This window comes from Dendrobates tinctorius, unplaced genomic scaffold (assembly GCF_039654945.1).
Source record: "Dendrobates tinctorius isolate UK_male_01 unplaced genomic scaffold, ASM3965494v1 ptg000021l, whole genome shotgun sequence".
NCBI classification, from domain to species: Eukaryota; Metazoa; Chordata; class Amphibia; order Anura; family Dendrobatidae; genus Dendrobates; species Dendrobates tinctorius.
Window position 1 is genome coordinate 2,261,764 of NW_027361689.1, and position 23,106 is coordinate 2,284,869.

At 45.0% G+C, this 23,106-nt stretch overlaps 2 protein-coding genes across 10 annotated transcripts in view; one reads left to right on the plus strand and one right to left on the minus strand.

Annotated features, from left to right (window-relative positions):
• Positions 1-21,925, minus strand: part of EIPR1 (EARP complex and GARP complex interacting protein 1) — a 291,898-nt gene extending 269,973 nt beyond the window's left edge. Inside the window, exon 1 of the mRNA XM_073568152.1 lies at positions 21,758-21,925. Within this exon, the coding sequence (XP_073424253.1) occupies positions 21,758-21,799 (42 nt within the window). The 5' untranslated portion in view covers positions 21,800-21,925. The remainder of the gene's footprint in view (positions 1-21,757) is intronic.
• The window catches only part of TRAPPC12 (trafficking protein particle complex subunit 12), a 116,665-nt gene continuing 113,994 nt past the window's right edge, over positions 20,436-23,106 (plus strand). Inside the window, exon 1 of one of the 9 annotated variants that reach the window (XM_073568151.1) lies at positions 20,436-20,457. Coding sequence is in view for 4 of the 9 variants with exons in the window: in XM_073568144.1 (XP_073424245.1) it covers positions 22,224-22,269 (46 nt within the window). In the remaining 5 variants the exon portion in view is untranslated. The other 8 variants (XM_073568146.1, XM_073568150.1, XM_073568148.1 and 5 more) reach the window with 8 other exon arrangements.

Below are 23,106 nucleotides of genomic sequence, written 5' to 3' on the forward strand. Positions count from 1 at the left end.
TTGTCCTGAGTACGTTGGTACCCCATATGTGGGTGGGAACCACTGTTTGGGTACACGTCGGGGCTCGGAAGGGAAGTAGTCACATTATGAAATGCTGAGTTTGATGGAATGGTCTGCGGGCATCATGTAACATTTGCAGGGCCCCTGATGTACCTAAACTGTGGAAACCCCCCACAAGTGACCCCATTTTGGAAACTAGACCCCCCCAAGGAACTTATCTAGATGTGTGGTGAGCACCTTGAACCTCCAAGCGCGTCACAGAAGTTTATAACGCAGAGCCGTGAAAATAAAAAATAATTTTTTTTTCTCAAAAAAAATGATTTTCAGCCAGCAATTTTGTTATTTTCACAAGGGTAGCAGGATAAATTGGACCCAAAAAGTTGTTGTACAGTTTGTCCTGAGTGCGCTGGTGCCCCATATATGGGGGGGAATCATTGTTTGGGCACACGTAAGGGCTCGGAATGGAAGTAGTGACGTTTTGAAATGCAGACTTTGATGGAATGGTCTGCGGTCGTCGTTACGTTTGCAGAGCCCCTGATGTGCCTAAACAATAGAAACCCCCCACAAGTGACAACATTTTGGAAACTAGACCTCCCAAGGAACTTATCTAGATGCCTGGTGAGCACTTTGAACCCCCAAGTGCTTCACAGAAGTTTATAACGCAGAGATGTGAAAATTAAAAAAAAAAATTTTCCACAAAAATATTTTTTTAGCCCCCAATTTTTTATTTTCCCAAGTGTACCAGGAGAAATTAGACCCCCAAAGTTGTTGTGCAATTTTTCCTGAGTACGCTGATACCCCATATGTTGGGGTAAACCACTGTTTGGGCACACGTCGGGGCCCGCAAAATTGAACGCAAAATTGGCTGGAATCAATGGTTGCACCATGTCGCGTTTGGAGACCCTCTGATGTGCCTAAACAGTGGAAACCCCACAATTCTAACTTCAACCCTATCCCCAACACACCCCTAACCCTAACCCCAACACATCCCTAACCCTAACCCCAATACACCCCTAACCCTAATCCCAACCCTAACCATAACCCTAATCCCAACCCTAACCATAACCCTAATTCCAACCCTAACCCTAATTCCAACCCTAACCCTCATTCCAACCCTAACCCTCATTCCAACCCTAACCCTCATTCCAACCCTAACCCTCATTCCAACCCTAATGGAAAAATAAAAATTTATTTTATTAGTTGATCCTGCCTATGGGGGTGATAAACGGGGGGTTTATTTACTTTTCATTCTATTTTGATCACTGTGAGAGTTTATCACAGTGATCAAAATGAATGAATGGAAATTGCAGCCGGCGGGCGCACTGCGCATGCGCCCGCCATTTTCCAATATGGCGGCGCCCATGGTCCAGGACCGCGGGACACCGGGAGCCATAACGGCACTCGGTGAGTACCGGGGGGGTGGGAGGGGGGACGATCGGAAGCCGGGGGGGGAGCGGAGGGAAGGCGGGGGGGAGATGATGACAGTGGCGGCACATCGCCGCTGTCATTCAGTGGCGGGGGCAGATCGCCCCCGTTAACGGGTGGGGGGGGGTCGGATCGCTATCACCAGCCATGCCCGCTGCGACAGCAGCGTCGGACATGGCTGGATAGTAATATTTCATCAATTTTCATTGATGAAATATTACTATCGCTCTTATTGGCTGTTTCACTTTTAACAGCCAATCAGAGCGATCGTAGTCACGTGGGGGCAAAGCCACGCCCCCTATGGTGAAGAGCAAAGCCCCCTGTATCTGCGGGTCGGGTGACCTTTCAGTGACCTAGGTCACCCGACCCGCAGGGGGGCTTTAAAGTCATGACACCACATAGGCTTCACTGGTCAGATTGGCACCAGTTTTCATGACGCCTATGTGGAGTCATTGGTCGGGAAGGGGTTAATTTCTTTTTTGGGGGGTGAGGCGCTATAGTGCTTTTACAGAGCCTTTGTGCTACCAGTAATGTGGAAGCCCCTATATTTCCGTTAATAGAAGATGGACCTGTTTGGAGACGTACTTTTTTTTGTGGATTGAGTTGAAGCTTTTGTTGTGAACATTTTACATAACATTTGGGATCACATTTATCCTGCGCTCTACGCTAAGCACTTACATCGGGGTTTACATCTAAATCTCCGAATGCCGTGAATCAGATGAAACTTCCGAGGGAGCCATTCACTATAATGAGGCAGCAGAGTTACTCTGGCTCCATCTGGCCTCTGTTCAGCATTGTCCTTCTTTTCAGAAGTGCACAAAAAACTGTATCCGACGACACTTTCATGCACACCTAAAAAGAGACACCGCTGGAACACAAGTCAGACGGTGTCCACAGTGCCTCCATCTGCCGCATTATAGGGAATCTTCCGCTGGAGGTTCTGTCTGAATCACGCATTTCAGAGATGTACATGGAAACCCCAGTGTCAGCGCTCAGCGCAGGTGAAATGTGCACCGAGCCTTAATGCGATCTTTGGGAGGCAGAATGAACAAATCAACAGCAGGTGAAGAATTGGATTTATTTTTTAAGCCGTTCCTCGTGTGGTATAAGTGATTAGATGACTTTTATTCTTCAAGTGGATGCGATTACAGCCATATCATATTTATAATAGGGTTTTTATGTCTGGCTGCTGTCACACACTAAAAGATGCATTTTCTTGCAAAAACTCATGTTTTTGCATGCCCATATTTAGATGCCCTATAATTTTTCCATATTTCAGCTGACAGTATCATGTGAGGGCTTGTTTATTGCAGGACATTTTTATTGGTACCTGACTTTTTTATCGCTTTCTATTCCGATTTTTGGGTAGTCAAATGAACAAAAAAAATAACTTTTTTGTATCGCTTTATTCTGAGATATAACTTATTTTTCTGCTGACGGCGCTGTATTGTAGCGTGTTTTTTTGCTGGACAAGATGACGTTTTCAGAGATACCATTTTTATTAACATTATTTTTATCGCGTTTTATTTTAATTTTTGTTCGGCAGTATGGTGATAAAGCATAGTTTTTTGCTTTAAATTTTATTTATGTTCACTGAATTCACTGAAGGGGTTAATTAGTGGGAGTTTTATAGGCCGGGTCGTTACAGACTAAGACCATGTGCACACGCTGCGGTTTTTGCTGCGGTTTTGGCCCTGCAGAACTGCAGCAGTTCCGCAGACATGGTACATTACCATGTTAGCCTATGGGTTTTCAAAACCGCAGTGCTCACACTGCGGTTTTTTACCTGCGGAAAAGCTGCGTTTTTTTTCCCGCAGCATGTCAATTATTTCTGCGGATTCTGCGGTGGTTTCACACCTTTAACATAGTAGAGGTGTGAAACCGCAGGGCAAAACCGCAGGCAAAACTGCAGGTCACTTTACCTGCGGTTTTACCTGCGGTTCCGCGGGAAAAAACCCGCAGATGAATCTGCAGTGTGTGCAAATAGCCTTAATGTGTGTACTTTTTTATTTTTTTTTACATAAAATAACGGTATTTAATGGATTAATTTTTTTTTGTTCTTTATTTTGTGATTTTTTTTTAATATATATTTTTACACTTTTTATATACCGTATATATTTTTTTACTTTTGACATTGTCCCAGGATGGGACAAAAATTTTACATTGACTGACCGCTGATCTAATACTCTGCAATTAGATTAGCGTCTCGCGTGCAGAGAGGAGAGGAGGCGAGTCAAATCTTGATCTGGGCAGGAACTTTGAGGTCACCAACCGTTGGTGACCCCAGCAGCTGTAGCATGGACTTCCTCTTCGTGTTCAAAACGTCTAAATGGTGGAAACTGTGACACCAGCGCTGATTAGGTACCGGTGACACAACACCGCACGGCAGCCTCGGAGAGAGCGAGTGCCGACACCACGGGAACAGTGCCGACACCGCGGGAGGTGAATATAAGCTGTATTATGCTCTTGGGGCCAAGCGAGGGGAATGAAAAGGGGTTGTCCTAGTAGTCAGAGCCACCTTTGTGTCTCCCTCTGCTCCTCATTCCTCGTCTATCCATAGGGTGTAATAGGAGGTGTAACCTGACTCCTCACTGTGCTGGCAATTTGTTTGAACAAGATAGACTTTCGCAGGCTTTCAGAGTGGATGAAATTCAGAAGGTGGTGGGGCGTGAAGATTTTCCATGAGAAAGTAGCAGAATTATCTAATAAATTATTACAAATTTCTGATATTCATCTGTACTATTGATTTATGCAAAGCACAGCTCCCTTCTAAATTATAGTCATCACAACCTGGATAAAATCAATAAGAAAATATACAGCCTTGGGTATCTCAATCCATCCCTCACAGTCACAGAAGAGTCACAGAAATTAAAAATATAGCAACACAAACCACATAAGTGTTGCCAAAAATGACAGAAATTTTATATTTTATCTTTCCAAAGAGAGGGGCAAAGGCAGCAATTAGGGAGCTGGTGCAGACACTTAATCGCCTCAAACTTTCTTGAAGTTTCACAAAACTAGAAACCCATCCAAATTCGAGTCCCAAAGATACGGGTCAAGTGGGAATTGTCAGTAAACAAGATGTTGAAAACAATGATATCGTGTAACTAAAAAAAAAGCCTCCATCCCAGACTCCAATGCATAGACGTGTCTGGCTTCTTTACTGCTCCTCTCCTACACCGAGCTCAAATAATGGCGAAGTACCGGGGTATTTTATTACAGGCTCAGTTATGGGACTGATAAAATTACACCCAAGGTGTTAGAGAATTAATCTCATAGGTAAAGTGAAGATGCTAATAAACCACCTGAAATAATTTAGCTTTCGCTACGTGAATCCGGGGAAAATAATTGCTAGAAAGCAGCTGATCCACATTGAGCTGTGTATTTTGATATACTGAGACGCCTAACAAGCAGGTCTCATAATCTGGAGTTAATTAGCGCGGTTATAGCATCGGGAGAGCAATGTGACATGAACGGGATGAGGACAGCTTCTGCGGGAAGGACAAAGCAAAGACACACAAACATCTCTAAGGCCCTGATCACATTGTGTTTTTGGACTCCGTTTAACATGTATGGTGGGAAATGCATCCCATGTATATGTTAAATGGAGGCTGTGAAAGATGTCAGGTGCAGACATCAACCACTTCAACTTTAGACTACGTTTGACCCATTTTTTTCCCCCCCATCCTTTAAGGGGACTCTGTCAGCACAAAAGAGTGTTCAAACCAAGCACAACTGCTAAGCGCCCCATTGGCGTGGCTGAGGAGTTCAGTGCTCCTTTCCACATGCTTATTTTCCACCTATCTCCGCCTTTCTCATGCTTCTGTACAACTAAGCTGGCAATCAAGGAAGAGGAGTAAGGAGATAGATGGAAAACAAGTAGATGGGAAAGTACACTGATCTGCTTGGACACATCAAGGGTGCACCAAACACCTGTGCTTGGTTTGAACAGTCATTTTGATCTCAAACTCCCTTTGAAGAAACTCTGTCAGGAGGATTAATCCTCTAAATCTGTCTATTTGGGCACAGAGATCATAGTAAGTTGAATAAAATTATACCTTGACACCTGTGACCCGATGTCTTATTCTAGAAAAATCCACGTTTTCCTTAATATGTAAATGAGCTGTTAAGATCTATGGGTGGGATGTAGATCTCTAGGAGAATGTACGTAAAGAGTGTATTCTAAATGAAAGTGGAGTTACCAGCGTGAGACATGTAGATCAGGAGAGGAGACTGTCAGTCATTACATGTCTCTCCTGCAGATTAGTGTTTGGCCTATAGGTCTTAACAGCTCATTTACACATAACATATCGGATCAAAGATATCATGTTATTCAGCTTCCTATGATCTACATGGCCATATACGTGGCTCATGAGGGTTCGTCCTACTAAGGGTGGTTTCACATTAGCGTTTCAGGGCGCAGCGACGGCCTGCGCACGGCCGCCGCTAAAGCCACGCCCCCTCCAGTAGCTCCGCCTACCGGCGCATGACGCTGCATGCGTTCCCTATCATCACTGGGGACGCAGGCCATGCGCAGTATGCGTTTGGCAGCGCATGCGTCCTTTTGACTGTGCGCCGACCAACGCCAAACGCAACCTGTTGCAATTTGGTTGCGCTCGGCGCACCGTCAAAAGGACGCAGGCACCGTTAAACGCATACTGCGCACGGCCTGCGTCCCCAGTGACAAAGATAGGGGACGCAGGACGAATGCAGCGTCTTGTGCCGGTAGGCGGAGCTACCAGAGGAGGCGCAGCAGGGGGCGGGCCTTAGCGGCAGCCGTGCGCAGGCCGTAGCTGCACCCTGAAACGCTAATGTGAAACCACCCTAACAGATTCCTTTTAATCTGGATCAATAGCTGTGTAGCACAGTAGACCACATTACTGTTTCCAGCTTAAAAGAGCAAACAATAGAAGATAGCCCAGACTTATTAAGACGGGTGTTTTATACTCGTCTTGATGAAGCATGTACTAGAGCAAAAAGCACCAAACTCATTAAAAGGCGTCCACAACCACAGTCAGGACTGGAGTTCATCCCTGTCATTATGCCACTTTTGGGGTGTCATTTACTATGAATTTGTCAGCTGCGATGGTACATGTCCCAAAGATAAACTCAGCCCACATTTTTTTTGTTTTTTTTAAACTAGGCGCTGGTGCCCAGAACTAAACGGGACAAAACTTGTCACATTTTTGTGCAACTAGGATCTGCACCATTTTCTTTTTACATTTCAAAGCAATTTGACCTATGTGGTGTGAAAGTCATTATAGCTCATGGGTGACAGAGGCCACTGGGGTTTTCCAGGCTTTGGGGGTCAAGTTTACAGTTACTCTATGACCGCAGACTTGTGAATCCTCAAATCATGAACAGTGTGCGCTGTCAGGATTCCCCAGTACTTGGAGCCGGCAGTCATGTGACGGCAAATATGAACCTTGCATACTTCCGGCCACGTTCCGACTAGACGTGTCCAGCCTTGCTCAATTTACCAAAACTCAGAGCACATCTAGTCGGCATGTGAACGCATGTACGCAAATCGAATACTTGTGGTCACATGCCCACTGATTATTACAGCAGTTATCCCAGAGCCAAGGACCCACCAGAGGAGAGCTACAGAAAGACCTGGAATCAACAGGTACAAAAGTTTCCAAGTAAACCATAAGTAATGCACTCAGCCTCCATGGCCTGTATGCACGCTCACCACTCAAGACTCCATTACTGAACAAAAAGCATGCTCAAAGGCATTCACAGTTTGCTCACTAACATTTAGACATATAAAAAATCTCAGACACCATAATAATACAGTAGTCCTAGACAACCAACCAGGACTACTAAGGGTTATACCCTGTGGAGCTCCCCAATATCACTGAAGTACAGAAAACTGGAGCGTATTAACCACCAAGAATTGCCTAATCATTAAAAAGATATTATTTCAAGAACAAATAATAAATAATGACAAACAATCACATATCACAGAACAGTCGCTGTTCACAGAGCTATTTGAATATGGTTACAGGTGAACCAATAATGGTGTCACATCACCGACATGAGGAAAGGATAATCCTAGAGACAAAACAACCCCTTTACTAAGCTATATGTATATATAAAGTGACAGTGCAACAATCTATATTAAGGGGTGGCAAGTTCCCTACTACTAACTACATAAGATTAATCATTCCGATATCCCTAAAATTTTAAAGGTCAGTGACCACTCAATAAAAGAACCCATACAGGGGAGCTAGTATTCCCATCAATAGCTTTTACCCATATCCATATCAATGTCCATAGATGTAGACACGCGGCCCTATGCGCGTTTCGCGTTGGCTTTCTCAGGGGGCCAAGATAGCTACTACTGCGCAGGCGTGGGGGGGTGCAAAAACCTCAACCACATTCACGATTAACACAGTACATATGCGATTATGCTGCAGCGAAGGTGCCAAGGCCGGCGCCTGCCTACAGATTTTTTTTTTTTTTTTTTTTACAGTATGTGAATATATTCATTATGTAAACTAGAGGGCAGGTCAGTGAGGGATGAATAACTAAGTAGAGCACCACATGAAGACCCCCACAGGAAGCTCCAGAGCACAAGCATACCATTAACTCAAAACTGAAAGATTAAACAACAACCACCAGACGGATTTCATCACCAGGTATCATTGTAATCAGTATAACGGCGCCAACCTGACACTGTCTGTAGGTTACGACGTCCAATTCTGTTGACAGGTTCCCTTTAAAGACCAGCACCGATAGAGCCACATGACTGAACTGGGTAAGTCCTGTAATTGGACTGCAGAGCAGCAAGGGGACACACAGAGGCAGAAGTGTATGCTATGAGGCGTGTAATGATCTGGGGTCTGTAGTTAGATGGATCTGGTGTGGAATGTATTTAAAGAGGCAATTCCGCATCACGAGGTGAGGGGGACAGGTGAAATCAGATCTACAGATATCCTCTGGCTAATGAATACGACCCAGCAGATATCAGTAGCCACAACGTCACCGGCCTAGCTCGTCTCCCAATGATGACGTGACAAGGGCTGGATTGAAAATTTAAAGGGAATCTGTCACCCCAGGGACGTATATCACCTATTAATATGGGCATACAGGTGACAGAAATGTTACACTAGTCCTACCTGTGTGACTAAGGGTGTGTGCAGACGCTGCGGAATCCGCTGCGGATTAATCTGGACGGATTTTGCAAAAACCGCAGATAAACCGCAGGTCAAAAGACCTGCGGATTATCTGCGGTTTTGCCTGCGGTTTGGTCCTGTGGATTCACCATCTCCACAATGGTGGAGATGGGAACCCGCAGCGGATTCCGCAGAAAGAATTGACATGTTTCAAAACCGCAACAAATCCACGCAGATTTTTCCGCAACGTCTGCACAGCGTTTTTTTTTTCCCATTCATTTGAATGGTACTGTACACCGCAGCTAAAACTGCTGCGGGTCCACAGCGGCCAAAAACGCTGCGGAAACGCAGCGGAATCCGCAGCGTGTGCACATACCATTATACCTGCGGTCTTGTAGTTGAAAAATCATCATTTGTTTCATTTCTCGCGGGTTCCGGGGTGTACAGTGCCTGGAAGAAATCTCTGCCTACTGTCTTCCTTATCATACCATCCTGCTCCCATCGCTGTCACAGTGCCGTGTAATGGTGGCCCTGAAATCCAGCGCCTGCACCCTGGAAAAGCACAATTATACAGTACCTATTGTGCCTTTCTATGGGCACTGGCTTCAGCGTTTTTCTGTGCAGGGTCCAGCGTGCGTGGCGATAAGGTGCTCTCCCCACTTCCTTCCTCCCTGCTTAGTTAGGGGAATCAGAAACTGTATGGCTCCTATCACCCAGGTATGCATGATAGCGAAAGCACCTTCTCGTCGCGCATGCCGGAGGGCACTGCATCAGAAGAACGCTGAAGCCAATGCCCATAGAAGGGTGGAATAGGTACTGTATCATTGCGCCATTGCAGGGTGCAGGACTCCGGGGCCACCAGGACACGTCACAGCACACGCCGATGGGAGCAGTGAGGTATGCAAATGAAGACAGGAGGCAGAGATTTCTTCCAGGCACAGTATGCCGCAGAGCCTGGAGGAAATTAGCATAAAGTAATAAAAGATGATTTTTCAACAAGACCGCAGCTATAAGGCACTCAGGTAGGACTAGTGTAACATTTCTATCACCTGTATGCCCCATTTAATAGGTCAGATACATCCCAGGGGTGACAGATTCCCTTTAATTACAGGTTCTGATCTGCACATATACATGTGCTCACACCCTTAGGCTACACTCAACGATGAGTATTTGGCGAGTTTCTTACGTTGCATATTTTCGAAAAAAAAAAGCATTCAACTTATTTTACTTAATGGGTGCAGAAAATCTGCAACATCAAAACTCATTGTGGGAACATAGCCTTACAGGGATTTTGAAGCATATTGAAGGATTTTGTTCCAATTGCTTATTTTGCAGCCTATTACTAATTATTAATCGGGCAGTGCCAGGCTTGGAGCGGATTTCATAAGGAGCAGCTTCAAACAAGTGGCACGCATTTTCTCTTTTTTCCAGTAGGTGTTTTCCATATGTACAGCAAAGTGCTTTACAATACAAATGAATAGGAAGAGCCTTTCCAGGATTTAAAGTCAACAGTTTTTTCATGTCTGAACTAAGACCTGCACCTTAATCAGCAACTTTGGTGCATTCTATAAAGTGGTATATAACCCCTGAATAAGGGCCCATGCACACTTAAAATTTAGGCTCAGCCCTCAGTAGGGCACAGCTAAGTGCAAAGGAGCGAGATTTCCTGGGCTATGTGGATGATGCAGAAGGCATCATCCACGTCAATCAGAGCAGGAGGACAGTGAACAGCAGCCGGGAGGAGGGATAGATGCCTCAGCAAGGACGCCTATCGGACAGGACCGGCATGATTTACATAGCGTGGGAGAGTTTAAAAATAATTGTGGGGGTGTCAGGTGGTTGTATACTCCTTAGTAGGGATTAAGCACATAGAGGTGTGGAGTCAGAGTCGTAGTCAGGGAAATCGAGGGGTCGGAGGTTTGGCTTACCGACCCCACAGCCTGGCAGCACAGGCTCTGATTAAGATGATAGTCTTAATTCAGACATAAAAAAACATGTGACAGATTGCCTTTAGGGTATGTGCTCACTAGGGTGACCGGATCTCATATGGGGGGGAAAAAAATGTCAGAATTTTGTTCGTCTGGACCTCACAAAACGATTCCCCTTTCCAGATATTGAGAGAGCCAAAATTTCAGCTCGATCAAACGACGTTAACCCGTGCCACTCGTTGCTCAAAGTTTGAAAAAAATCCAAATTGAGGTATTTTAAGATTTAGGTATTTTGCATAGTCTGTTAGACTATAAAGAATGTGACAACAACATTGCAGAAATAGCCCTGACCAAATTTTCGAACCATTTTTGGTATTTGAAATCAGAGTTGGTGGGATTATCGTTTTTTGATCCCACCATTACAGACAATGAAAAGTTGTTAATGGCTAATAAATTGCTCAGTAGCACAGATGAACCATCAGAGCACGCTAACCTACATGAGTTGATAATTTTACATAGTTATCTAATCTATTCTAGAGCTTTTGTTAAAGTAGTTTTTGAAACGTCAGAATATAATGCTCGGCATTTGCTTACAACTTGCAGGACATATTGCTTTTGTTCTTCATCTTTTGTCAGAAGGTCGTTAAAGTCGGTTACTTCCTACATCTTTTAAATTTTCTTTCCTAACTTTTGGATTTACAACCCTAGCGTGCTCTGATGGTTCATCTGTGCTACTGAGCAATTTATTAGCCATTAACAACTTTTCATTGTCTGTAATGGTGGGATCAAAAAACGATAATCCCACCAACTCTGCATTCAAATACCACAAATGGTTCGAAAATTTGGTCAGGGCTATTTCTGCAATGTTGTTGTCACATTCTTTATAATCTAACAGACTATGCAAAATACCTAAATCTTAAAATACCTCAATTTGGATTTTTTCAAACTTTGAGCGACGAGCGGCACGGGTTAACGTCGTTTGATCGAGCTCAAATTTTGGCTCTCTCAATATCTGGAAAGGGGAATCGTTTTGTGGGGTCCAGAAGGACAAAATTGCGACATCGATTTTTTGAGGTCACCCTAGTGCTCACGCTGCAGATTCTGCTGCGTTGTACAGTACGTTTATATTCAATGTAAATTAAAAAAACGCTGTGCACATGCTGCGGACTTTTCCGTGCGGATTTGCTGCGGTTTTAAATCCGCAGCATGTCAATTCTTTGTGCAGAATCCGCAGCAGTTTGACACCTGTTCCATGACTAGGTGTCAAAACGCAGGGGAAAACCGTAGGCTAATCCGCAGGTCTTTTGACCTGCGGATTTAGCCAAATCCGCACAGAAAAATCCTCAGAGTAATCGCACATACCCTTAAGGGTGTGTGCACTCGTTGTGGATTCTGCTGTGGATTTGGCCCCGCAGATCCGCTGCAGTTTCTGCTGCGTTGTACAGTAGCATTTAAGTCTATGGAAAACAGGGTGGATTTGATTTAAATCTAACTGATTTAAATCACGATTTAAATCATGATTTAAATCACTAGTCAGTAAGGCTTGATTTAAATCAGTGATTTAAATCAAAGTTTCTACCTAAACTAGTTCTTGCTACTTTAACATGCAAGTAGATGAAGATTTTTAGAATCACTTTTTATATTACTTTTTCCTCCCCAGTTTAATGGGTTAATCATTCATATTTGGACACCACTGTTCTGTTGTACTTAGGAAGGAGAAAAATAATCCTGACCTTAATAACAATTTAAATAGATTTATTCAACTGAAACAATAACAACATTACAGCATAAGTTATTTGCTTAAACAAACATCCATATTTGTTAACCAATTTGGCTAAACAAAATATATATATATATATTTTAAGAAACTTAGACTGTCAGCCCAGCCGACACATGAAAAACTTAAATACTACTGTCCCTGCTGTCCTCTGTAGCTCACTTGTCGTCATCTTCATCATCATCTTCTTCTTTGTTCCTATTCATAATCTGGAAAAGAAAAACAAGCTTTCCTGCTTTATTGGGTCCCAACCGATTTCTCAATTTAGAATGAATGAGTCCAAAGGAAGAGAATATTCTTTCAACGCCTGCAGAAGAAGCTACTGCTGTTAAAAGTGAAATCATTACTTGAACAGTCTCTAAATCCAAGCGCTTAAGTGACTTCCACCAGTTTACTGGTGTGACCTTCCTTAAAATATCTTCAGCAAACATATTTCTTGAATGGTTCCCCCTTAGCTCTGAAGTTTATTATAGTTGGCATTAAAGATGGATGATTGCTGGATACCCATGTCATAGCTAACTCCTCTTCCTCAGCACTTAGGTTTTGACCCTGATATTGGATATTGACAATATTTGCTAAAAAATGAGCTGGAGTCAGTGCTTGTCCCAATCGTTTGTTTACTGCTTGTAATTTAATTCTGTCCATGTGTAGTTCTGTTTTTAAGTGTTCACTCAGTTCCTTCCAAATTTCAACAGCATCCGCAATAAAACAGCTATTTTTCTGTATTTTGTTTAAAGCTTGAGAGATGGTTTTCAGGAAGCTCAGCATATGTTCAACATTTCTCTTAAGCCCAATGTTGAGGATTTTGGCCGTGACAGTGCCATCTATTTTATCTCGATTTTCTTCACAAAGTGTCATCAGAATAGGCCAGTTTTTGATATACTGCTCAAAACAGTCCACCACAGAGTTCCATCTAACATCTTGTGGGAGCGTTAGCTTGGTTCCACCCATACTTTTCAGAGCTGCTGCAGCAAAATGATTATTACGGAAGTATTTAGCAATTTCAACAACATTAGCCTTTATTTCTGGAACACTTAAGTCTTTGGCTAAGAGGTGCAGCAAATGAGCACTGCAACCATATGTTATTAGCAGCTTTGTATTCCCTCCCTGCTCTTCTAAATCTCTTCTCATCTTGGATATGTTTGCAGCATTGTCAGTGACCAAACTGCGTACTAGACATTTGAATTTTTGTTCACATGTCGTTATAGCCTTTACTGCCACTTCTTGTAAGTATTCTGCTGTGTGTACATTTCCTGACGTATCAGTTGTTTGTGAAAGGAAGACTTTACCTTCTTCTGTTGTTATACAAGCACATACAATAGGATCATTGTGGACATTACTCCACCCATCAATACTTAGGTTAACAATTTTACCCTCCAGAGCTGTTGCACATTGCTCCATTTCTCTGTCATACACTTGATCCAGCAGTTTCCCTGCAACATCAGCTCTGCTGGGTGGACTGTATCCTGGTCTCAGTGACTGAACCATATTAATGAAATGTGGGTTCTCAGTCAGACGGAAAGAAGAGTTCGTTGCATAAATAAACTGGGCAATTTTTTCATCAATCAACTCTTTTTCTAATCTGCTAGTTCTTATCACAAACCTATCTATGGTGGTTCCAGGAGGTAAAGGTTTTTTCTTCCTTTTGGGTGATGGTGATATGTGGCTGTGGGTGTCTGATGATGATGCTGCTGCTGCTAATGAAGCACTATCCTGGATGGATAACTCTGAAACTGTAGAACAGGATGATGGTGATCTTGGAGGTGGATAGTTTCCAGAATCCATGAATTCCCCTAAACAAAAAAAGTCAATGCTGTTATTTTATTGTTTATACAATTTCTGCTTATTGTACACAACACATCACTGCCCCTGCCCCAAAAGGAATATTTGTTTTTCTTCATAACTGTACCAAATGACAGTAACATGCAGTAATAATAAGAAATATAATTTTTCTCACACATGACAGTTCAGTCTTTAGAAATAGGATTCAATAAAAATGTTTACCAACCTGAAGATCACGCCTGTTCAGAAGTGTTTCTTTGGTCATCTTCATCACCGCACTTCTCATGATGTTGCCTCATTTGCGCCACCAGGCCTTGCATCTCTTTGTTGCATCGTTTGCATTTTGCACGCATGCCTGCCTTACCGATAGGCGAAGGAGCTTCATTAAAATATTCCCAAACTGGGTCTCTTTTACGGCCTGCTGCCATTATAAGGAAAGAATGTAATAAACCTCAGATCGTACACACAAACAGATCCAGACTTGTCTGTCTGTGGCTATGCTGCAGTATTGTGCTCAAAGTTTCACTTTCATTTTCTTGTCTGCTTGCCCTTCCTCCTCTTCACACTTAGATTCACATTCTTCTTGTGTTGTGCAGATCTATTCCACTCCAAACAATCAGAAATATATTGTCTAACTTCTTGGACTTGGCACTGAAGGGGTTGATTCTGTATTCATAGGTTTGTAGAACAATAGGATTAAGGTCTTTTTCTCAACTCTGTTCATGTTGTAACATTTTTGCCGTGAAGAAGAGGCTGGGACCTCTACGGAGTCAAATTCAGTTTTGAGAACTGCGTAAGTAAAGCGAGCATCTGTGATAATATAGGAGAGAAACTGCCCACTAATCCTACAGAAACCTCTGGAAGAGCATGGCATTGTGAATGTTACACATATACAGCCTTTATTCTACTGAGTTAAACAACTCAGCTTTATCTCATGATGGAAGAACCTTTGGATGGTAAAATATTTTCCTCAAAAAGCAGTTTATTGAAAAAAATCCGATTTAAATAAAAAAAAATCCGATTTTTTTTTTAAAAAACATTGATTTTTATCCACCCTGATGGAAAATGAAAAACGCTGTGCACATGCTGCAGATTTTTCCACGCGGATTAGCTACGGTTTTAAATCCGCAGCATGTCACTTCTTTGTGCGGAATCCGCAGCGGTTTGGCACCTGCTCCATTACCAGGAGACAAAACGCAGGGGAAAACCGCAGGCTAATCCATACTAAATCCGCAGGTAAAACGCAGGTTATTTGACCTGAGGATTTAGCCAAATCTGCGCGGAAAAATCTGCAGCAGAATCCGCAACGTGTGCACACACTCTAGGGATTATTCAGACGTATTTTGTTGCTTTTTTAATTTGGAATGTACCTGCTCTAAAAAAAATAAAATAAAAAAAACCTCAACAAACTGTGTGCACAGCCTATGCAGTCTCAGTATAGGATAAACTCCAAAAAACTCAACCTGTTTTGGTCACTATAAGATGCGGCCACTGCCTTTCAGGGCTTACCTACATAGCTAAACCCCCGGTCCGACTTGAAAGATAAGAATAATAACTTTTAATATACTCACTGGGGGGGCAGCCATCTTCTTTGCTCTGCCCTCAACAGGGCAGATAAGTACGCCTGCACAGGAGCGTGATGCAGGGGAAGCATGAAGCAAGCCCTCATGCTTGCTTCATGCTTCCCCTGCATCACGCTCCTGTGCAGGCGTACTTATCTGCCCTGTTGAGGGCAGAGCAAAGTACTGCTGCGCGCAGGGACTCTCTGACCTTTCCCAACACCTGTGCACTGCAGGACTTTCCTCTGCCCTCAACAGCGCAGATAAGTACGCCCGTGCAGGAGCGCGATGCCAGAAAGCGATGAAGCAAGCAGGAGGGCGGCGTCGCAAGAAGATGGGAGGTGCTGGACCCGGACCTGCGACACCCATTGGACCGGATCGTCCCCCCCCCCAGGTGAAAATCTACAGCATTATAGAATGTTGTAGATAAGCCCTGAAAGGCAGTGGCCACATAGGCCAAAACAGTTGACAGGTTCCCTTTAATCTCAGAACCTATCTCTCAGGATCCATGCCAAAAGGTGTAGACTGTCTGGGTTCTGGTGAAACACTGGGCCCTGGCAGAGAAGGTCTTTTCTACGTGGAAGCCGAATAGGCTCTTCCACTGACATCTTCCTTAGCTCAGGAAACCAACTCCTTCTTGGCCAGAAGGGTACTACCAAAATTATCTTCGCTCTCTCTTCCTGTACTTTCCTTAGTTCTCTTGGAATCAGAGGGACAGGAGGGAACGTGTAGATCAGTTTTCCTCAGGATTTCGATACTACATCGACGCCTGCCGGATTGTCTGGGGCAGTGATGGCGAACCTATGGCATGCGTGCCAGAGAGGGCACGCAGAGCCCTCTCAGCTGGCACGCGGCCTCGCCTCACTGCTCCAGAGCTGCAACTAATTCCTTCCTCTCACTTATTGAGTGGGGCGGCCGCGGAGCTGAATGATGATGTCATGCGGCCATGCTGCTCAATGTCTGAGAGGAAGGAGGAAGCTGCCGGCGCGCGGAGAGGTAAGTGTGGCCGCTGGTGGGTGTGTGTGTGTGTGTGTGTGTGTGTGTGTGTGTCCGCTAGTGCGTGTGATGGGGAAAGGGCTAATGATGGGAGTGATGGGGAGAGGGGAATGATGGGGAGAGGACAATGATGGGAGTGATGGGGAGAGGGCCAGTGATGGGGAGAGGGCCAGTGATGGGGAGAGGGCCAGTGATGGGGAGAGGAGAATGATGGGAATGATGGGGAGAGGAGAATGATGGGAGTGATGGGGAGAGGAGAATGATGGGAGTGATGGGGAGAGGAGAATGATGGGAGTGATGGGGAGAGGAGAATGATGGGAGTGATGGGGAGAGGAGAATGATGGGAGTGATGTCTGAGAGGAAGGCGGAAGCTGCCGGCGCGCGGAGAGGTGAGTGTGGCCGCTGGTGTGTGCGTGTGTGTGGGTGGCTGGTGTGTGTGATGGGGAGAGGGCTAATGATGGGAGGGATGGGGAGAGGGCCAGTGATGGGGAGAGGGCCAGTGATGGGAGTGATGGGGAGAGGGCCAATGATGGGGCGAGGACAATGATGGGAGTGATGGGGAGAGGGGAGTGATGGGAGTGATGGGGAGAGGGCCAGTGACGGGGAGAGGACAATGATGGGAGTGATGGGGAGAGGAGAATGGAGAATGATGGAAGTGATGGGGAGAGGGCCAGTGATGGGGAGAGGGCCAGTGATGGGAGTGGAGAATGATGGGAGTGATGGGGAGAGAGCCAGTGACGGGGAGAGGACAATGATGGGAGTGATGGGGAGAGGAGAATGGAGAATGATGGGAGTGATGGGGAGAGGGCCAGTGATGGGGAGAGGGTCAATGATGGGAGTGATGGGGAGAGGGTCAATGATGGGAGTGATGGGGAGGAGGAAATGATGGAGGTGGTGGAATGGGCATATTTCTGCATGAAGGGGATCATGATGGGGCATATTTCTGCATGAAGGGGATCATGATGGGGCATATTTCTGCATGAAGGGGACCATGATGGGGCATATTTCTGCATGAAGGGGACAATGATGGGGCATATTACTACTATTACTACAAGATGTGGATCATGATGAGGCATTTTTGGCACTTCATCAGAAATAATTGATGCGAAGCGATCTACATGTGGAACTCCCCAATGCTGACACAACATGCAGAACACCTTCTCGCTCAGCTCTCACTCTGTCGGAGGTAACCTCTGCCTGCTCAGGAAGCCTGCCACCTGGCTCTTGGACCCCTCTAGGTGAACTGCCGAAACGGATAGCAGTTTTAAGCCAAAACACGTTATTGTTTTATTGCTATACTTCAGAATAAAAATCTTTTAAGAAATTTTCTAAGTAAGCCGATCTCTCACATTATACTTTTTTCGGGAGCGCCGGCATCAGACTGGATTTTTTTTTTATCTTGCACCTGCGGACGGCTGAGGATCGCCCCGTTGACCAGGAGCCGTGCAGCAAACCGAGTAACTAGTACCTTGGTTTGGGTCATTCCCCCAGGGCCAATACGCTATTCCTTCAGTCTCAATTTGGTGAGTGCATCAGTTTTGCATTTTTACTTGGGATATTTTTAATATTGCACTTAGATCCTGTGCGGTGCTGTCCCTTTTATATGCCCTATCCTCAGCTATTTATTCTTCATTTATTTCACACATTGTGCCCTCCATAAGATAATAAAAGACCTTTTGGGGTGGGGGGGGGGGATTTACGGTAAATATTGAAACATTTTTGTGACGGAGAGAATGGCTAATGAAATCAATTATTAACCTTATGTAAGCTATGTGGTGGGGCAAGATGGCGTCTACATCCTGAAAATACGCCCTGGAATCCTTGGAATGTGAGATGGATACACTGAAGACCATATATGGAACAGACCTAGCATGGACCTTCACAGACTGACACAATGGCTGCTGAGAAGCTGTGCAACGCCCTCTTCCCACCTGTTACATGATCTTTTGATTATACTAATAAAGTTCAGTTCTGTTCCAGCTCTTACTGAGAGAGGAGCGCACATCTGACCCTGCGTCCGATGCCTTTCTTTTAAGCAGGCACGTGGCTCATATTTATCAGGTCAGGGGCAGGCAATCGCTGAAATCTCACCTTAAGAGATCACCCCAACATTTTCATCTCATTTCCCTTGTAACTGGGGCTGGTATATTGGTTACATTTACAGTAGAAATACCTCCTCCTGGATTCATAGCAGAACTGATGACTAAGGTCTCATAATTACACACATGACCGCTGTGTATGGAGGAGGAAGCACCGTCAGTGCCACCTATTACTGTGTACACAGCGTTTGTTTAGACCTGTGTATACAGCAATGGAGAATGCGCAGACATTAATAAACTCTATCTGCCTTCTCTTTGGGGACTCCAGCAGTCTCTGACAGACGGATCCACACTCCCATAGTTACATAGTGGTTTGCTTATTTATAATATCCTTCATTTCATTTACTGAAAAGGGACAACCCCTATAAAGAACATAAGAAAACCAACAAAAAAAAAAAAAAATACAGAAAAAAAGAGAATGATTCCTAAAGTGTCTGCTGCTTGAAAACGAGAGGTTTTAGACCTTTGGAAAAAAAAGCGTGAACATAATCTAAGGTTATATGCACAAAGTGGTTTTTAGGAGATGGTAAAACATGAGAAGTTCTCAAGTGGAACTCCTTTTAGGAAGGGCCCCTTCTTTGGCAGCTTTTGGAGGAGTCTTCTGCCTCCTGATGTGGTTTTAAAGAGGTTTTTTAAGTGTTTCAGGCACATGATTTTTCTGATTGCTTTGGCCGTTTTGAATGCAGATGAGAGAGGTTGCTCGGCAGTATTCAAAACTCCTATAACAATGAATAGAGAGAATCAACAGACGCGCAGCCACCTCTCCACTTACCGATGGTCAGGAACCACCACGATCTGGGTCCCCAGTTCTGGTGACAGGCGGGAGCCGCATCTATTAGATGCTTATTGTTTATCCGTAGATTAGGCTATGCCATAAATTTCTCCCATGTTAGACTTCTAAGATAACATATTCCAAAATAAAAAAAAATACACAATATTCAGCTCCAAACTAAAACACTTTAAAAATATTTTTGGATTAAAATAAACAAAAATGATCATCAACCTGCAAAGAAGTTGGGTTCAAAGTTTTGCGATCTTTGCATGGTGTATGGCATCCCACAACAGCAGGATCTGGTGTTACAATGTGAGATCTTACAGGATATGGAGAGATCTCATGGATTTCACTAAATCAGCACAGTCCGATCTCTAAAGGCCCCGTCACACACAGCAATCTCGCTAGCGAGATAGCTGATTTTGTGACGCCACAGCGAGATCGCTGTGTGTGACGGGGATCAGCGACTGGCCCCCCGTGCTCAATCGGCCTGGGCCATTTTTCGATCACTGGTCTCCCGCTGGCCAGCACGCATCGCTGCGTGTGGCAGTGAGAGACCAGAGATGCTGGTTTCCAAGGTAAACAGCGGGTATCCAGGAGTCGCGCGGCTCTTAGATACCCGATGATTACCTTGCAAACGCGCGTGTACACCGGCTTCAAGGGTAAACAACGGGTATCCAAGAGCCACGGCTCCTGGATACCCGATGTTTACATTAGAAACCAGCGTCGCTGGTCCTGATCGCTGGAGGGGCTGTCTTGTGACAGCTCAGCAGCGATCAGCATAACGATGTCCCAGCGATCCCATCATGTCGGATCGTTGGTGGGATTGCTGGGACATCGTTATGTGTAACGGGGGCTTAACACAGGAGGAATAGATGGGTAACAGAGAACATACTGCCATGGTGCTCTGATGGATGCCGCCAAGCATTCTGGGATCCCACAAGCCAGAAGATCAAACTCAGACTACTAATAAAGAGTTGCGTGCTTAAACACTGCTAATAGTGAGTACTAATATATAATTTATTTTATCCTTTTTTTTACCAAGTATATCCGTGTTGTAAACGGACAGCGAAACCGTTCATTAGAATTGCAAGTTTGGGAAACAGAGTCAACAAAGCAATTTCACCACAATTCTGGTGTAAAAAGCTTTAAAAAGTGGCTAAATCTTTTGCACAACTTGTAGTTGCACATACATTTTGTGACTTTTGGTGGAGCTGGGGCAGGACAGGGGTGCAGCAGGGAGAGTAATGCAGCAGCTCATCTAATTCATGACAAGCCATCGCGCTCCTTACGCCAGAAACCTTACTACAGTCAGGGACTGGAGTAAGATTTGAGGGAGGAGCACACTTCTTGATTAGTGATGAGCGAGTATATTCGTTGCTCGGGTTTTCCTGAGCACACTCGGGTGCCCTCCGAGTATTTTGGCGCGCTCTGAGATTTAGTTTTTGTCAAAGTAGCTGCATGATTTATGGCTGCAGACAGCCTGAATACATTTGAGGATTCCCTAACAAAAAAAAAAAAAAAAGCATTCCACACGTGTTCAGGCTGGCCATAAATCATGCAACTACTTCGACAAAAAACTAAATCTCGGAGCACGCCAAAATACTCGGGAGGACACCCGAGCAACGAGTATACTCGCTCAACACTATTCTTGATGAATCAGGAGCGTCTGACTCCTACTCACCCCCTCATCGAGACAGGCATGAGTCGGTGCCAGGGTGTTGACATCTGAGTTGCGAATTCCGTGCCTCTCCTGAAATCTGAAAACATAGATGCTCGCTTTGCTATGTGCACTCCTGTGGGAATTATGTCAGCAGTGTTGTTCGGCAGCTCTCTGCTGCTGTAGCTCGTCTTCCAGTGATCGGAGCCTGGAAGGAGATATTTCCAGCTCAGCAATGGAAGGCCGAGAAGGGAAAAACTAGTTACAGAAAATTTGTCATCAGTTGCAAAAAACTATTTTTAGCCCCCAAATACCTGCATTCAAGTAATGAAAAACTATGTCTGAAAACATCCATATGCTATAACCCACAGCAGTAGTGAAACCAATAGCGCTCCCTCCCACAGTGCACCGACAAAAACAACCACATGGGTCACCATTTTATGGAGAAAATGGCTGTAAATGACGTTATTAGTCTGCTGCTCATGGACACATCTTCATTTACAGACAGTTATATATTCTGGCACTGCATTCACAATTCTGCCAGCTTCAGAGCTGAAATCTCCCAGCATTCCTTGCTGGCTAATCCTTTGCTCTGGTGACTGGGTAAATCATGCATATATAAAACACGAAGGACATCACACCTGAAACTCCAGCCCGTAAATCACAGGAGCATCGTCCTCCATTCCGGTTTCACCCCTCAACAACACTCTTCAGCCTTGCATTCAATTCAATGAGATATTTTGAGACTCGGCGGCTGCCGTTCCAACCAACTCTTCTTCCTGTTTCTACTGTTTTGTCTAAATAAAGTTGATTGAATTCGAATTTGCAAAGTACTGCGCTTGCGTGCAGTATCCCGCGCATGCGTACATGCCTTTGGCGAGGTAATCGACGCATGCGCGTTGGCCTTGCAGGGTTTGACACCGCCAGGTTTTCCTTACGCCTGCGTAGAGGTTACCGGTATCAGCTGAGTGTAGCAGAGGTGGGCGAGGCCGGTGCGGGGAGTCAGGTCGGTGCGGTGCCGGAGCTCTGCCGGTAGTTATTTGTCAGTGCGGGTTTCATGTTCGTCAGTGAGTGGGACGTTTTGCTGTGAGCGGTGTGTGTCGGGGGATGTGTCACAGGAGTCCTGTACATGAGATTTCCGGGGTTATTTCCGGTGTGAATGATGCTTTCTTGCTTTGTGTACAGTTTTTGCTCATTTTTCAGATCTCTGCTTGCTGTCAGTGAATGGAAATATGTTTATATTGATAAGGTGAAATCCTGCTGTGTCTACACTCGGTGAGAGTCCCGGAGCACGGAGGTACCCTGCCGCATTCAGCAATGGCGCTGTGTCCAGCAGAGGATGAATGGGGCAGAGGTGAGCGGCCCCTCTCCATACAGCGGGGCCTTCAGATCAGTGGTGGTGGTCTGCCATCTGGGCCCCTCCCTGATCTCCCTCCCCGCTTTCCTCTGCCCCACTTACCTCTGTCTCATTGATTCTCTGCCCCGCTTACCTCTGTCCCATTCATTCTCTGCCCCGCTTACCTCTGTCCCATTCATTCTCTGCCCCGCTTACCTCTGTCTCATTGATTCTCTGCCCCGCTTACCTCTGTCTCATTGATTCTCTGCCCCGCTTACCTCTGTCTCATTGATTCTCTGCCCCGCTTACCTCTGTCTCATTGATTCTCTGCCCCGCTTACCTCTGTCTCATTGATTCTCTGCCCCGCTTACCTCTGTCTCATTGATTCTCTGCCCCGCTTACCTCTGTCTCATTGATTCTCTGCCCCGCTTACCTCTGTCTCATTGATTCTCTGCCCCGCTTACCTCTGTCTCATTGATTCTCTGCCCCGCTTACCTCTGTCTCATTGATTCTCTGCCCCGCTTACCTCTGTCTCATTGATTCTCTGCCCCGCTTACCTCTGTCTCATTGATTCTCTGCCCCGCTTACCTCTGTCTCATTGATTCTCTGCCCCGCTTACCTCTGTCTCATTGATTCTCTGCCCCGCTTACCTCT